The 17445-nt window shown below is 44.6% G+C and overlaps 1 protein-coding gene across 2 annotated transcripts in view; it reads left to right on the top strand.

The window, feature by feature from the left end:
* CPNE2 (copine 2) overlaps positions 1-17445 on the top strand; it is a 267144-nt gene that overhangs the window by 160636 nt on the left and 89063 nt on the right. For both annotated transcript variants that reach the window (XM_070760761.1, XM_070760762.1), the window contains 2 exons: positions 8355-8444; positions 9852-9944. In XM_070760761.1, the coding sequence (XP_070616862.1) occupies positions 8355-8444; positions 9852-9944 (183 nt within the window). The remainder of the gene's footprint in view (positions 1-8354; positions 8445-9851; positions 9945-17445) is intronic.

The raw sequence follows: 17445 nt of genomic DNA, 5'->3' as shown, positions 1-17445 counted from the left end.
AAAGGCTCTTTTTCCTCCAGCGGTGTGGGAGTGTTAGCAAGCTTCCCTTGATTGTCCCCCGAACTTTAGACTCTCCTCCATTTTTAAAATCTGAGAGCGGTTTATTTTGGCATGAAGGCCCTCAGCACCCAGTAATTGTTGGCCTTTGCGGATCGCCCGCACGCATCCCGTTTGGCACCAGTAAGTCCACCACTTGGCCCTGGAGTAAGCTTTGAGTCCCTCAGGCCTTTTCTCCCTGGCTAGGCCTCCAAACCAGTGTGCCTTGGTTTACTTTTTGATTAAGGTTAGCGAGGCTTGCCCTTCTGCACTCCCTGGCACGATCTCTGGTACTGACCAGATTGACTGTGAGTTGCAGATGCTCCTGGGCCTAGGAGCAGGGCCACCTTCCTCTTGGGAACGTTGCCCTAGAAGCTTCTCCCATCAGATTTTGGCTCAAGTCTTGTCCCTGTAATTTGTTCAGGCCATGACTTCGTTTCCCAAGAGAGGCACATCTAAAGGTCCCAGAGAGGTTAGGCCTACTGGTGATGAAATTGATAATATCCCCCAGGCCACTTCCTCCTGTCCCTCGGGAGCCCCTACAATGGCTAGACCAACCAGGGCTGAGAAGAGAAGGGACCTAGCCTTGCAGAGAATCCATGAAAAATCAGCTAAACGTTTAAAGGTGCAGGCCCAAATGCACATTAGCCCTGACCTCCCAGATGCTTCTAACCTGCCTGCCTCTGGGGTCCCTGTGCTCTCTCTGGATGAGCCAAACCTAAACAGACCCCAACCTAACTTATGGGGCTTAGGTCCAGAGGAGCCAGACATTATGGATGATCCCTCCGAGCCAGACCCATCCCAGGACTTCAGGGAATCTCTATCTTTACCTGCAACCATTACTAATCTGCCTCCAGAATTTCAATCTATGTTTTCTGCCTTGTCTAAAGCCATTGATGCCAAGCTCTCGGCTGTTAATGTGCCTTCTCACTCTCGTCCCCTTCCACGTGCCCCCCAGCCCGTGAGTTCTCTTTCATCCTACAGAGTTCCAATTAATGAGGATTTGGATTCTTCCCAGGATGAGAACGAGGACGTGGACGTAGAGGATAATGATGACCTGTTTCAGCACCTGTCAGAAGATGAGGAATCTCAAATTAAAGCTGCAATCTTTCCACTCCAACTCTTCAAATCTCTTCTATTTAAAGCAAGAGTTTCTACAGGCTTAGCCGGGCAAGATAAACAGTCGGCTCCTTCCACAGATCCTCCTGAGGAAAATCTGCCATACTTCATGGAGGAACAGGAAGACAAAGAGGTCATTCCAATGCCCAAATTGTTTAAAGATGCTCTGCTCAAGCAGTGGGACCATCCAGCCTTTGGCTTCAACCCCATAACCAAGGACAAAAATTATATAAGCTTTCCCCTTCTTATGAAGATCTTCTTGTCTGCCCTAAACCTGATGAACCTGTTAAGACTCTACACTCTGCGGCTGCTATGCCAGGTGAAGCAGAGGAGGTTTTAAAACCCAAAAACAAACGCCTAGAGCAAATGCTCAAAAGATGTTTCCTCGCGGATACCTGGGCTATCAAGAGTGCAGCAGCAGCATCTTTCTTTTCTAGAGCTATGCTTTTATGGCTTCAACAGCTCCAGCAGCACATCCCCCCTGATGATCTACGAGGACAACAGGATTTTAACAAAGTTTTTGCAGCGGCCCAATATGTAGCTGATGCTACCCTGCAATCATCAAGATTTGCAGCCAGGTCAGTAGTGGCCTCAACAATGGCCAGAAGGCTTCTATGGCTGCGCCCTTGACAGGCGGGAGTGAGACAAAAATGGCAGCTGGCCATGGGTCCTTTGAAGCACGTTCACCTATTTGGCAACCTCCTGGACCCCCTTCTCACTGAAACCGCTGACAAAAAGAAAGTTTTGGGGCCCACCAACAAGAAGGCCATCAAAACTCAACCCTTTCGACATCCCAATCATCAACAGGATCAAGGATTCGCTTTCCAAAGAAACTCAGGTCAGTATTCTCCTCGTTTTCGCTCCCAAGCTGGTAGAAACCCCAGGGGTAGAGGACCCCGTTATCAAAGTGGTTCCTCCTCGACCAAAGCTTCCAGAAAGCCCAGATGGTGAGCTTCATTCCACTCCCATAAGGGGGCACCTGGCTTGGTTCTCCTCCAGATGGCACCATTCCTGTAAGGACCCCTGGGTTGTTGCTATTGTGGAATGGGGCCTTCAGTTGGAGTTTATTTCCATACCTCCTGAACGTTTTATCTCATGCCCATCCCCCAGGTCTTCCCCATCTTGTATCCGAATGGAGGAAGCTATTCAACATTTGTTGTCTATCAGGGCTATCCAACCTGTTCCATCTTCCCAAAGAGGTCTAGGCTTCTATTCCATCCTCTTCATGGTCCCTAAGACTTCTGGAGGATGGAGAGCCATCTTGGACCTTAAAAATTTGAACCAGTTTATTAAATATAGGAAATTCAAGATGCATTCTTTGTCGTCCATCTTAGCCGCTATCCATCCTGGGGACTTTATGGTCTCCTTGGATCTCACGGAAGCCTATCTTCATATTCCCATTGCCAAAGGTCACAGGAAATTTCTACGCTTTGCCTTCCAGGGCAAGCACTATCAATATAGGGCCATGCCCTTCGGGCTCTCCTTGGCTCCTCGAGTGTTTACCAAGCTCCTAGGAGCCCTGGCGGCTCACATTCGAACCTCTCCCATTCATTTTTTATGCTATTTGGATGACATATTAATTCATGGGGCCTCTAAAGAGGGCACCTGCTCAGATCTCAACATTACCATGTCTATCCTACAGGATCATGGTTTCTCCATTAATCTCAAAAAAAGTCAGCTCCATCCGTCTACTTCTATTCAACACCTGGGGGCCATCATAAATTCGGATCTCTCTCAGGTTTTTCTCTCTGCTGAGAGAAAAGTCAGTATTAAGGAGCTCATTTCCCAAATACGATCTCAGAGAAGGACTTCCATCGTTACCCTGTCTTCTCTACTGGGAAAGATGGTATCCTACATTGGCATTATCCCTTGGGCCCGTCTTCATGCCAGGGATTCCAATGGCTTCTGTTACTGTTCAGAGATCGGGGAACAGCAATTCAACACGCCTCATCACCGTCCCATCCACAGTTTTAAGATCCCTTACGTGGTGGACCTCCCCCGCTCTGGACAAAGGATCACCCTTCAGGTGTCCAGATCAATTCACCATCATCACGGATGCCAGCTTATCAGGCTGGGGAGCCCAGACCTATCAACTGGCTGGAATTGAGAGCAGTGTCTTTGGCCCTCAAACAATTCAAACCGCACATTAATCAACATATTCTGATTCTCACGGACAATATAGCTACAAAGAGTCATATTTGCAGACAAGGGGGCACCAGGTCCAAAGCCCTGATGAGAGAAGCCTTGAAGTTGGGTCTCTGGGCAGTGAGGCATCTTCAGTCGTTAAAGGCCGACCACATATCGGGAGTCCTCAATGTACAAGCGGATTGGCTCTCCCGGTCGACTCTAGACCCAGGAGAGTGGAGCCTTCATCCGGCTCTGTTTCAGCAAATCTGCCTCAGGTTCGGTCACCCATCGCTAGACCTATTTGCGACCGAGGCAAATGCTCAACTCCCTCGATTCTACTGTAGGTTCCCATCCTCGGAAGCGGAGGCGACAAACGCACTCAGAATCCCTTGGCCTCGAGGGCTGCTTTACGCTTTCCCTCCAACTCCAATTCTTCCAGATGTGATCCACAAGATCATCCTCGAGAAGGCCTAGGTGATTCTGATAGCCCCTCAATGGCCACACCGGCCCTGGTTTGTGGACCTGCAACGTCTGTCCGTCCAGGACCCCTGGTGACTCCCCGTTTCGGAGGATATGTTGCAGCAGGGGGCCTCTCTCCATCCAGATCTGGAATGGTTCCACCTCACCGCTTGGCTATTATCCGGCACGACTTAGACCTGCGAGGATACGACCCGGACACTGTAGAAATTATCCTGACAGCCAGAAGAGTGTCCACCAACTGGATTTACGACCATATCTGGTCCAAATTCCACCAAAGGTGCTCACAGGAGGATCTATTCCTCCTGTGTATTCCCATCCACAGGATAGTAGCTTTCCTCATGAAAGGGTTCCAGCAAGGCCTTTCATCCAGCACCATCCGTTGCCATCTGGCAGCCCTATCTTCGGTCTTAGCAGGGCCTCGCAGACAACCACTCCGCTCCTTTCCAGAAATTCAAGAATTTCTTAGAGGTATTTCGAACCTCAGACCTTCCAGGGTTCACAGATACCCATCCTGGGACTTACCGCAGGTTCTCCATTCCCTTACTCAGGCACCATACGAACCCCTAAGGTCAGCGTCCTTCAGGTACCTATCTTACAAGGTAGCATTCCTGGTGGTGATAACATCTGCCCAATGCATCTCAGAATTGGCAGCCCTTTCAATTAGGCAGGATCTATGCTAGTTCCATTCGGACAAAGTAGTCCTGCGTTTGGACCCCACCTTTCTACCCAAGGTCAGTTCCATGTTCCATAGATCCCAGGACATTGTGTTGCCTTCATTTTGCTCCACCCAGAACCATCATCTTGCGGTCAGATGGCACACCCTAGATCTCACCGGAGTGCTGAGAATCTACATCCAACAGACAAGACCCATTCGGAGGTCTGAAGCTCTATTCGTGGCCTACCATCCCAGATCCATGGGATCCAAGGTATCCTCAACCGTAATAGGTCGTTGGATCTGAGGGACTATCTCAGAGGCTTGTGAGTCAGCTTCCCTCACCATACCTAGAAATATCACAGCACATTCCACAAGAAGTGCAGCCACATCTGCCGCATGGGCAACTCAAGCTCCATTGGAAGAAGTCTGCAAAGCAGTCACTTGGGCCTCTCCAAACTCTTTCATAAGGCATTACAAAATTGACTCTTACGCTTCAGTGGATGCTGCCTTTGGCAGAAGAGTCCTCCAATCTGTTATCTCTCACGATAGCGAACTAATCCCTCTCTAGGGACTCATCTATTGGGTATGTCCCACGTGACTGCTGGACCCGCTCTCTCAGTACGGAGAATAGGCGTTGATTGCTTACCTGACTGCCTCTTCTCGTAAGATGAGCGGGTACAGCAGTCACTTCCCTCCCTGTATTTCTTTCTAACTATGGTTATTCCTTTAACTTGTTTCTTTCCTATCATGAGAGTTGAACACTATTGAGCCACCGCAATTGAGCCTAATTCTACGGATTCACGAAATCTGGGGAATGGGCGGATCCAGCAGGCTTTTTAAAGACTAGGCTCAGTCCTCGATGGATTGGACAGCTACCAACCCACGTGACTGCTGTACCTGCTCATCGTACAAGAAGAGCAATCAACGCCTATTCCCCTGCGAACATTCCCCATGAGAGCTACATGCCTTGTAACCTTACTTTTCATATAAACCTCATAGTAACACCGTTGTTAAGAGAATCTGGCTTCCCCATGGACCAGCGGTCCCCAAACTTGGCAACTTTAAGAGGGAATCTTGCTAGTTTGAAAGTACAGCTCTCCCCCATCTCCTTTAGAGCCCAAGGAACTAGGGAAGGTCTCTTCCAAACCTCTTGCCTTGCCCATTATGGAGCTCTAGGTCAGGGGTCTCCAACCTTGGCAACTTGAAGACTTGGGGACTTCTGCTACCAGAATTCCTCAGCCAGCAAAGCTCATGTCCATCATGGCTGGCTTGGGAATTCTGGGAGTTGAAGTCCACAAGTCGTCAAGTTTCCAAGGCCGGACATTCGAATGTTGATCACATGACCACAGGGATTCTGTAATAGTTGTAAATGTGAAACGTGGTCCCAAGACCCTTTTTCCCCCAGAGCTGTTGCAACTTTAAATGGTCAACAAATAGTTGTAAGTTGAGGACTACCAGTACATAATAAGCCAACTGTGAGAGCCTCACAGTGGGAAGGGAGATCCCTTCAGAGTATTCTTGTTATGATCAGCTGTGGCTATTATTATTTATTTATTTATTTATTTGTTGGATTTGTATGCCGCCCCTCTCCGGAGACTCGGGGCAGCTAACAGCGACAATAAAACAGTGTATGCATGTATGCACGCACGTACGCACGCATGCACGCACGCACGCAAAAAATTAATTTACAAATAAAATGTGATGCAAAAGGAAAAAAGGAAAAATTGTGTGTTCTAGATATTAGGGGACATTCCACAGAGTCCAGTACGGGGGTAGAATGTTCCTGGTTCGCTCATGCCTGTCGGTCATCGGAGAAACGGTTGCAAAGGGAGCATGAGGCTCCGTCCACCTGCCCAGATGACCCCACTTGGGTTCTTTTACCCTTTGTGCATGCACAGAATGCTTTGCGCATGTGCAAAGGGTAAAAGAACCCAAATGACGGCATTCAGGCAGGTGGGCGGAGCCTCGCACTCCCTTCTTGACTGGCACTCCAATGACCAACATGAGCGAACTAGGAGCATTTAACACTTGAGTTGTTGTAAGCCCTATGTGGCTCAGGACCAGACTATCTCCAGGACCGCCTCTTGCCACATACCTCCCAAAGACCAATAAGATCTCAGAGTGTGATCCTGTCGACTAAGAAATGCAGGTTGTCAGGGTCGCGGGTGAGGGCCTTCTCTGTGGCTGCCCCAGCTATATGGAATCAACTCCCCCTCAATGCCCGTATTGCTCCCACCTTACTGGTCTTCCGAAAGGCAGTGAGGACCTGGCTTTGCCGGCAGGTCTGGGGGCCATGAATACTACCATCTGTCACGGCCAAATTGCATTAATTAGATAGGTATGTATGTTTGGTTGATTGGATTGCTGTGGATTTTTATAGGGTTTTATTGTGTTATTATTTTAATGTGTTTAATATTAATATTGACTTCTTCCATTATTGTATTATATTGTGTTTTTATATTGTAAGCCGTCCTGAGTCCCATGGGAGTGTGTGGTGTAGAAGTCAAAGAAATAATGAATGAATGAATGAATGAATGAATGAACGAGATGCCAGGTTGCAACATTTAGAGGGAGGTTTGGCTCAGTCCACCAAGTGCCTCACTCAGAGGAGGAGCCTTGTATCCATCGCTCCAGAAAGCAAGGTGGGTATGAAAGCGGGATTCTTGCAAGGAACCATCCAGGGACATCCAGCTGAAGTTAGCAACCATTCAGAAGTCAGGACTTGCATCCAAAGAGACAAAACTGGGAGGAAATCAAAGGGCTTGTGTTCCTAAATTACACACCTGCAATCCCCAGGACCTTCCATCTCCCAGCCTCTGGTGCACACGGAGCACAGTCTTATGTTGTTTTTAAGATGGCTCTTTTAAAGAAAGCCCCTAAGGAAACCAGACACATGTATGCACATCCATCCTGGTTCATAAGAGTTAAAAGAAATTCTTGTAACTTTTCTTCTCAGTCTATCTTGCTAGGCGGAACCCTGTCCATATTTTACTGGGAAGCAGCCTTCTCTGCAGAGAGTGAGATCCAGTGAGGAAAGTTGAAGAATGATAGCAATAGCCCTTAATACCACTTCACAGTGCTTTTACAGCCTTCTCTCAGCACTTTACAGAATCAGCCTCTTGCCCCCAACAATCTGGGTCCTCATTTTACCCACCTCAGAAGGAGGGAAAGCTGAGTTAGCCTTGACCCGGTGAAAATCAAACTTCTGGCAGCTGGCAGAGTTGGCCTGCAATGCTGCATTCTAGCCACTGCTCATCATGGATGGATGGATGGATGGATGGATGGATGGATGGATAGATGGATGGATGGGTGGGTGGGTGGGTGGGAGGGAGGGAGGGTGGGAGGGCAACTTCAATAGTCTTTAGACTTATATACCACTTCTCAGTGCTTTACAGCCCTCTGTAAGTGGTTTACAGAATCAGCCGATTTATTATTTGTTTATTATTTATCAATTGGATTTATATGCCACCTCTCTCCAGTTGCCCTCAAAATCTGGGTCCTCATTTTACCGATCTCAGAAGGATGCAAAGTGGAATCAACCTTGAGCCGGTGAGATTTGAACTGCTGGCAGCCACAAGACAGCAGAAGTCTTCTAACCGCTACACCACCGCGGCTCTTGATGCTTTCATATTCCTGGTTTCCGTAGAACCACAGTGTTTAAAAACATGTCTGCTCGCAGATACCCAGATCCCTGGTCCAGATGCTGTTGCAGTATTGTATTAATATAATATTAAGAGTCAGTTTTGCCAGGGATTAAGGCACCTGGTTAGAAAGAAGACTATGAGTTCAAGTCTTGCCTTAGCTCTAAAGTCAGCTCGGTATCTCAGCCCAACCTATCTAACAGGGTTGTTGTTGTGGGTTATTCGTAAAATTAATAAAGTGATATAAATAAATATTGTCTGAAGTTTTTCTTGCCGGCTTTTTCTTTCCATTGCAGGTAATTAAATACACGCTGGACCCTGTATGGAAGCCATTCACGGTGCCTTTGATATCTCTATGCGATGGAGATACAGAAAAGCAGATCAAGGTATTGTCCTGTTCACCTTCCTCCATTTCAGATCCATTATTTCAGCCACTGTGGCTGAGAGGGAACATTTCTGTTAGGATATTCTACCCCAACGTGGTGTGCTCTTTTCTGTTTAATTTCAACTCCCAGGCTTTGTAGCCGCCATTCCTGCTGGCTGGGGAATTCTGGGTGTTGAAATCCACAGGCCTTAAAGTTACCAAGGTCGAACACCAGTGGCCATGAACCTTTTTTGGTCCGTTTGCCAAAAGAGTGTGTGTGTGTCTTGGATGCATGCACACATGGCCACACCCCTTCCCTCCACACACATGCACACCCCCTGCGCTTCCATGGTGCATGGGCATAATTCCCCCCATCCCCATGCATGTGCAAGGTCTCACTGAAGCCTGGGACAGTGAAAAAATGGGCAAGTTGGGAAAATGGATTTCCGGTTTGCCCACTGTGCTGCTTTTCATACTCTGGGGCTTCAGGAACCTTTCCTGAAGGCTCTGGAGTGTGAAAAACAGCACAGAGGGCAAACCAGAAATTGTTCTCTGAACTTCTTGTTTGCCTGTTGGGCTGTTTTTTGTACTCTGGCACTTCAGGGAACCTTCCTTGAAGGCTCTAGAGGCTCCAAAGGGTGAAATGGCCTTCTCCAAGGCCAAAGGCCAGCTGGCTAGTGCACTCATGAGCATTGGAGCTGACATTGGGCAACAGCTTGCATGCCCTCCAATATGGCTCCACTTGCCACTTGTGGCACAGGTGCCATAGGTTCGCCATCACGGGTCTAGGCAGTGAGAGAGCATCTTAATGCCTCTTATGTGAAGACTGTCAATGCATCTTAAACTATGATTTATAGAACAAAAAAAAGAATACATAGAATGGATTGGACTCCAATATGTTGATACAGAAAAGATGATTTCATGAGACATTCATGGAAATTAATCCATTGACTTGTTCTAGAGAACATCTGAGTGTTAATTGGGTATCTCGGTATAGAGATTATCAAATCATGGGTGACTTGAAAAAGCACATTTGGGTACCTGGTAATACTGTGTTTTCCTGAAAATAAGACCCAACTGGAAAATAAATCCTAGCAGGATTGTTCAGGATGCTCGTAATATAAGCCCTACTTTAAAAATAAGCCCAGTTAAGGTTGTCAGCCAGATGGATGTTTTTAGTACTGTATTTCCTCAAAAATAAGACCTAATTGGAAAATAAGACCTAATTTTGGAGCAAAAGTGAACCTAAGACCCAGTCTTATATTTGGGGAAATGTAGTAGTTGGTCTACCTCTGGCCATAATGAGCATCTTCATGGGTTTCTTCTCTTTCATAAATAGGACAAAATTTTTAAATTTGGAGGGGTCATTTTTTGGGGACATCAGTAAAGTGGATGAAAATCCTGATTGTTCCTCTGCTTCTTCTGCCAGATTGTGTGTTATGACTACGACAACGATGGAGGGCATGATTTCATTGGGGAATTTCAGACTTCTGTGGACACGATGTGCAAAGATGGCTCTGTGGTAAGCTTTGAAGGACATTTGTGGATGTGATGATATGAGCATTGTCATTCCCCACCCTAGTCTGAAGAAGTTTGAACCTCCTGTTTTGCATCATGGTGGCCATGATATCTTTCCATTTCTTTATTTAGTTCTCTTTCTTTAGTGTTGCTGAGGCCATATCAAAATGTACAGAATAAAATATTAAAAACATTGCAAAGTGAAACCATAGGTAAAAGTGAAATATAAAAGGCAGATTAAACGAAAAGGGTAAAATAAACAGTATTTTATTTATCTATCTATCTATCTATCTATCTATCTATCTATCTATCTATCTACCTACCTACCTACCTACCTACCTACCTACCTACCTATCATTCATTCATTCATTCATTTGATTTTTTTTATGCCGCCCTTCTCCTTAGAGTCAGGGCGGCCTACAACATGTTAGCAATAGCACTTTTTTTAACAGAGCCAGCCTATTGCCCCCACAATCCGGGTCTTCATTTTAACCACCTCGGATGGAAGGCTGAGTCAAACTTGAGCCAGTGATGAGATTTGAACCGCTGACCTACAGATCTAGCAGTCAGCTTCTGTAGCCTGCAGTACTGCATTCTACCCACTGTGCCACCTCGGCTCTTTTGTATCATTTGTACCCAGACTATCATTAAGTGTTGTACCTTGTGATTCTTTTCTTTTAGGTACATTGAGAACATATGCATCAATTACAAATTCCTTGTGTGTCCAATCACTCTTGGCCAATAAAAATATTCTATTCTGTTCTATTCTATTCTGTTCTATTCTATTCTATTCTTACTCTAATTCTATCATTCTATTCTATTCTTGTTATTCTAATTCTATTATATTTTGTATTCTATTCTATTCTCATGTTTCACGTCTACAATTTACCCTGATCAGACTCAATAGTTAGCCCTCGACCTACAACATTTCATTTAGTGTCTTTTGAAGTTACAACCCCACTGAAGAAAGAGACTTATGACTGTTTTTCAAACTTATGACCACTGCCACATCCCCATGATCATGTGATGAAAATACAGACACTGGGCCACTGATTCACATTTATGGCACTTGCAGCGTCCTCTGGTTGTGGGGTCTCCATTTGAGACCTTCTGGCAAGCGAAATCAAGAGGGAAGCCACATTCACTTAACAACCATATTCCAGGGTTGATTTGATTTAAATAAAATCAATTTAAATCACGATTTAAATCACGATTTAAATCACGAGTAAAAGGGCTAGATTTACATTAGATTAGATTATTATTATCTAGTCCAGTGGTTCTCAACCTTGGGGTCAGGACCCCTTTGGGGGTCGAACGACCATTTCACCTAAGACCATAGGAAAAGACAAATTTCCAAAGTTGTTAGCAACTAAAGCTTCTATTCTGGCATCTCAGAACATATTTTTACAATCCAACCAATCAGGCGTTTACAGGGCGGTGTCCCTCGGACCTCTTGCCAATCAGCTTAAAGATCTGTTGGAAGAATTGGCGCTAAACTTATAGTTGAGGGTCACCACAAGATGAAGAACTGTATTAAGGGGTCGCGGCATTAGAAAGGTTGAGAATCACTGATCTAGTCCAACCCCCTAGTCAAACAGGAGACCTTACACGATTTCTGACAAATGGCAGTCCAATCTCTTTCTGAAAAGCTTCCAGGGATGAAGCTCCCACGTCTGAAGGCAACTTCTGTTCCATCGATTGATTGTTCTCCCTGTCAGGAAATTCCTCCTTATTTCCAGGTTGAAACTCTCCTTGTTCAGTGTCTATCCATGACTCCTTGTCTGGCCTTCAGATGCTTTGGAAAATAGGTTGACCCCCTTCTTCCTCTCCGTGGCAGCCCCTCAAGTATTGTCTCCCCTTGTCCTTCTCTTCACTACACTAGCCAGGCCCAGTTCCTGCAGCTCGAAAGCAACTCAATGTAAATCCTAATTTTCAAGGAGCAACTGTCCTGCAGTGGCTCCTCCTCTGACCCGCTATTGACTCACTGACAGTCCCAATATTGCAGAATATGCAGCCTCATGCAATATAATTACGCTCAGTTTTGTGCTGAATAAACTAAATTATTAATGTAACTTAAATAGAAAACTCTCTTTGGATAGATTTTTATTCCAAAAGCATTTTAATAAAATAAATTTGATAAAAAAATAATACAACCAAATCCTATTTACATTGTAAAAATCTGTTTTATTTTATTTTTTAAAAACCATTGATTTTTATCCACCCTGCATGTCATTAACTTCACAACTGCAGTGATTCACTGAACAGCTGTGACAAGAAAAGTCATAAAATTCAATTTTGCCTAGGATTCATTTGGTGTCATAAATCGAGGACCACATGTACGTAGATCTCACCTGAATTGTTTTATGCAGATGAAATGTGTTGTTTCAACATAAAAATCCCAATAGTTTGTTCATCTTAGGTGTGATTCAGTTTAATCAGTGGAAATGAATTTAAAAGCCTCTGATGAGTTTCTTTATGTGTCTTTAAGAGAGAGAGAGAGGTTATTTCACCTGGACTCAGTTTCCCAAGCAAAATCAATCTTTTTCAACTTTAATTCTCCTTCATTGTGGTTCTGATTTGCGCTAGTTTGCCCATTATCAAGTGTTTGGGGTGACCCTTGTCAGCCGGCATCTCACCTTCTGCCACGACCAGGCTGTTTTTTGCCCAATTAAAGCTCTCTGTCCTGATCTCTACTAATGGATGGTGAGAGTTTGCCTTGCTGGCCGGCTCTCACGATCGACGGTGTCATGACAGCCTGATCCATTAATTTCCTTCTCCCAATGAGCGGTGGCTGGAGTTCTAATTAAGCGGAGTACAAATGACAAGGAATAACTTCATATGGCGGGTATGACCATCGGGAAACGGGATTAACTGCAAACCCTTTGTATTTTATAAGACGCAAAACCACAGTTAGAGATGCACTCGGCAACAATCCGAAGCGAATTTGGGTAGACGTTATGACTTAAGACCACAATTTATTTATTTATTTATTTGTGACATTTATATGATGGCCAACTCCAATTGGACTCTGGGCGGCTTACAATGATGACAACAAGTAAAAGAGAATACCACTACAAAAATAATAACAATTAAAAGGAAGTATAAAAAAATACATTAATAACCCTTAAAGAACTATACATGCTCTCAATCATTCGTGGCCGACTCAGATGGCAACCTAATGGAGCCCAGAATTTATGTTGCTAAGTGAGGCATTTGTTAAGTGAGTTTTGTGCCCAACCATCTTTCCTGCCACAACTACTAAGTTAATCTGGTTTCCCCATTGACCTTTTCTTGTCAGAAGGTTGCAAAATGTGATCACATGACCGTGGGACCCTTCAACCATCATAGATACAAGTCAGTTGCCAAGTGCCCAAATTTTGATCACATGACTAGGAAAGTGCTGCGACTCCTCAAAATAACAATGGCCTTGCCTTGATCCTTCGCAGGTCACATTCTTGTCAACAGGTTGCATGGAATAAAGTTGCAATGCTTTTGATCTCTGTCCTGGTCTTGGTTTCATGTGTCTGACAGTTACCAATGAATGTAGAACATAGAATAACAGAGTTGGAAGGGACCGTGGAGATCTTCTAGTTCATCCCTCTGATAAAGTAGGGGACCCTATACCAGACAAACGGCTGTCCAGTCTCTTCTTAAAAGCCTCCAGGGATGGAGCATCCTCAACTTCTGAAGGCACTGGTTGCTTGTTCTCATTTCTCCTTGGTTGTAGGTTGCTTCCCTCCTTGATTAGTTTCCATCCATTGCTTCTTGTCCTGCCTTCTGGTGCTTTGAAAAATATGTTGACCCCCTCTTCTTTGTGGCAGCTCCTGAAATACTGAAACACTGCTATCAGATCACCCTGAGTCCTTCTTTTCACCAGATTAGACATATCCAGTTCCTTCCCATGTTTTAGCCTCTGGCCCCCTAATCATCTTTGTTGTTCTTTCCTGCACTCTTTCCAGAGTCTCAACGTCTGTTTTGTAATATGAGGACCAAAACTGGATGCTGTATTTCAAGTGCAGCCTTACTGAGGCTTTATTACTGAGGCAGTATTAATTAATACTTCACACGATCTTGATTCTATCCCTTTGTTAATACAACCTTGTCAGTACCATGTATGCTACTATGTTGGGTTACAATACATATAAACTATGAATGTATGTTTACATGATATATCTTTAAGAGAAGTGTGCCTGTTGGCCATAAGAGGGAGCTAACGGAGTTCCTGTTTGGGGGGGAGTATTTTCTGATAGTTACCGTGTGTCTAGAGCTGTGTGCGGATGTTAACTGGTTTGTGTTTGATATTGAGATTGTATTTGTGATTAGAAGTGTAAAAGATTATTCTATTTTGCATCTGTATACAGTAATACCTCATCTTACGAACTTAATTGGTTCTGGGAGGAGGTTCGTAAGGTGAAAAGTTTGTAAGATGAAACAATGTTTCCCATAGGAATCAATGGAAAGGCCAATAATGCGTGCAAGCCCATTAGGAAAATCCAAAACATTAAGGCTTTTTTTTAAAAAAAAAAAGCTGTGGGCAGACGAAGCTGAGGCGAACGGAGTGGGGGGAGGGACAGCGAGAGGTGGCAAGAGGTGGCAGTCCCAACGAAGCAAGGCGAAAAGAGCCTGTCTTGAGCTCCATGGGTCTTTCTGTCCTGTTTTTGCCCACCCCGTTCTGCTCATTTTCCCCACACCTTTCTCCTCTTGAGCTCCATGAGTCCCTCCCGTTTTTGCCCACCCAGTTCTGCTCATTTTCCCCACACCTTTCTCCTCTTGAGCTCCATGGGTCCCTCCCATTTTCGCCCACCCCGTTTTGCTCATTTTCCCTGCACCTTTCTCCTCTTAAGCTCCTTGGGTCCCTCCCGCTTTTGCCCACCCCGTTCTGCTCATTTTCCCCACACCTTTCTCTTCTTGAGCTCCATGGGTCCCTCCCGATTTTACCCACCCTGTCCTGCTCATTTTCCCCACACCTTTCTCCTCTTGAGCTCCATGGGTCCCTCCCATTTTTACCCACCCTGTCCTGCTCATTTTCCCCACACCTTTCTCCTCTTGAGCTCCATGGGTCCCTCCCATTTTTACCCACCCTGTCCTCATTTTCCCCACACCTTTCTCCTCTTGAGCTCCATGAGTCCCTCCTGTTTTTACCCACCCTGTCCTGCTCATTTTCCCCACACCTTTCTCCTCTCTTGAGCTCCATGAGTCCCTCCCATTTTTGCCCACCCTGTCCTGCTCATTTTCCCACCTTTCTCCTCTCTTGAGCTCCATGAGTCTTTTCTTCCCGTTTTTTCCCACCCCACTCTCCTAATCTCCCCCACACCTTTCTCCTCCCTTGAGCTCCATGAGTCTTTTCTTCCTGTTTTTGTCCCCCCAACTCTGCCCGTTTTTGCGATCCTGAGATTCCCCTCCTGGGATTTCCCTACAGCATCGCGTTTTTGCGGAAGTCAGGAGATGGGGTTTCCCATGGAGGGGAGCCTCGGGGGATCCCAGGATCGCAAAAACTTGGAATGAAAGTCTGGAGGCGGGGCATCCCAGCGGCTGTGGCAGGTTTGTAAGGTGAAAAAAGTTTGTAAGAAGAGGCAAAAAATTTCCAAACCCTGGGTTCGTATCTCGAAAAGTTCGTATGACGAGGGGTTCGTATCACGAGGTACCACTGTATTCTGTACTGGTTTATTTGTCTGAACAGTCCATTGCTGTTACTACTCACTCTGTCTTAAAGTTGTTTTGTGGATATATTTTTCCCTAAACAATCTAACAAACCTGATTTTTGTTTTAAAAAAAATTGGAGGCAAAGGTAAACCACCTCTGAAAAGCCTTTGCTACAGGGGTTTGTGCAAGTAATTTCCAAGAATGGGACACAATTTAAATGAAATTTAAATGAAAGATTTAAATTTAAATGAATTTAAATGAAAGATCCATTTTAAATTTCTATTTAAATTTAATTCAATTTAAATGAAAGATTCAAACTAAATGTCAACCGCTCTAAACGCGACTGCAGAAAATACAACTTCAGCAACAGAGTGATTGATGCCTGAAAGGCACCACCTCTCCCCATTTCTAAGAGGTCTCTAAGGCGCATGCATAAGCGCACCATTGTGCCTGCCGTCCCTGTCCTACTGTCCGCTTTTATCATTACTTTTTACTTATGTTATGTTGATACAAACTACTATCTTATACATGTTTGACAAATAAACAAATAAATAAAATGAAATAAATAAAAACAAAAAGCCTCAACCCATTTGTAACTTCTTAGGTGAGCTCTCCAAGGTCCTGATTGTGTTTCACTTTGTGTTGAATGTTTTTATTTATTTATCTATATCTATCTATCTATCTATCTATCTATCTATCTATCTATCTATCTATCTATCTATCTTATTTGTCCAATACATAATAATACATAATGAAGATTATAGAGGATATATACTAGAATATATCAAAGAGAGTATAAAAGAGAAAATATAGGAGTAAATATAACTAGAGAGAATAGCAGAAAAGATAGAAGAGATAGAAGAGATATAATGGATAGAAGAGGTAGAAGAAAAGATATAGGAGAGACTATAGGACAGGGAATGGTAGGCACTCTGGTCCACTTATGTACACCCCTTACTGACCTCTTAGGAACCTGGTGAGGTCGACCCTAGATAGTCTAAGGGTAAAGTGTTGGGGGTTAGGGGATAATACTATAGAGTCCGGTAGTGAGTTCCATGCTTTGACAACTCGATTGCTAAAGTCTTATTTTTTACATTCAAGTTTGCCACCCGTTGTGTGCTCTTGTGTTGTGCAGTTGAAGCTGAAGTAATCATTGACAGGCAGGGTGTTGCAGCACATAATCTTTTGGGCAATACTTAGATCGTGTTTCAGACGTCATAGTTCTAAGGTTTCAAGATCCAGGATTGTAAGTCTTGATTCATAGGGTATTCTGTTTTGAGTGGAGGAGTTAAGGGCTCTTCTGGTGAAGTATTTTTGGACATTTTCAATGGTGTCAATGTCTGATATGTGGTATGGGTTCCAAACAGATGAGCTATATTCAAGGATGGGTCTAGTGAAAGTTTTGTAGCCTCTGGTAATTAGTGTGAGATTGCCGGAGCAAAACCTGCGTATGATTAGGTTGACTACACTTAAACCTTTTTGATGATGTTGTTGCAGTGGGCTTTGGCACTTAGGTCATTTGATATTAGTATTCCGAGGTCTTTTACTGAGTGGAGGTTATCTGCAAGATTTTGTTTATTTAGTTTATATTTGAAGTTCTGATTCATTTTACCGATGTGGAGGACAGAGCATTTGCTGGTTGAGATTTGGAGCTGCCAGGTGTTAGACCAATCAGAGACAGAGTCTAGGCCTTTTTGAAGAATAGCTGTGGTGTTGAAGAGTTTTACATTGTCAGCGAAGAGAACGCAGTTGCTAGAGATGTGATCGCAAAGGTCATTGAGGTAGAGGATGAAGAGTGTTGGTCCCAGTACACTACCTTGGGGGACACTGCTTTTCACAGGGATAGGGGTAGATATGATACT

Source organism: Erythrolamprus reginae, chromosome 9, assembly GCF_031021105.1.
Source record: "Erythrolamprus reginae isolate rEryReg1 chromosome 9, rEryReg1.hap1, whole genome shotgun sequence".
In the NCBI taxonomy this organism is placed as follows: Eukaryota; Metazoa; Chordata; class Lepidosauria; order Squamata; family Dipsadidae; genus Erythrolamprus; species Erythrolamprus reginae.
This window is presented reverse-complemented; position numbering and strand designations above follow the sequence as displayed.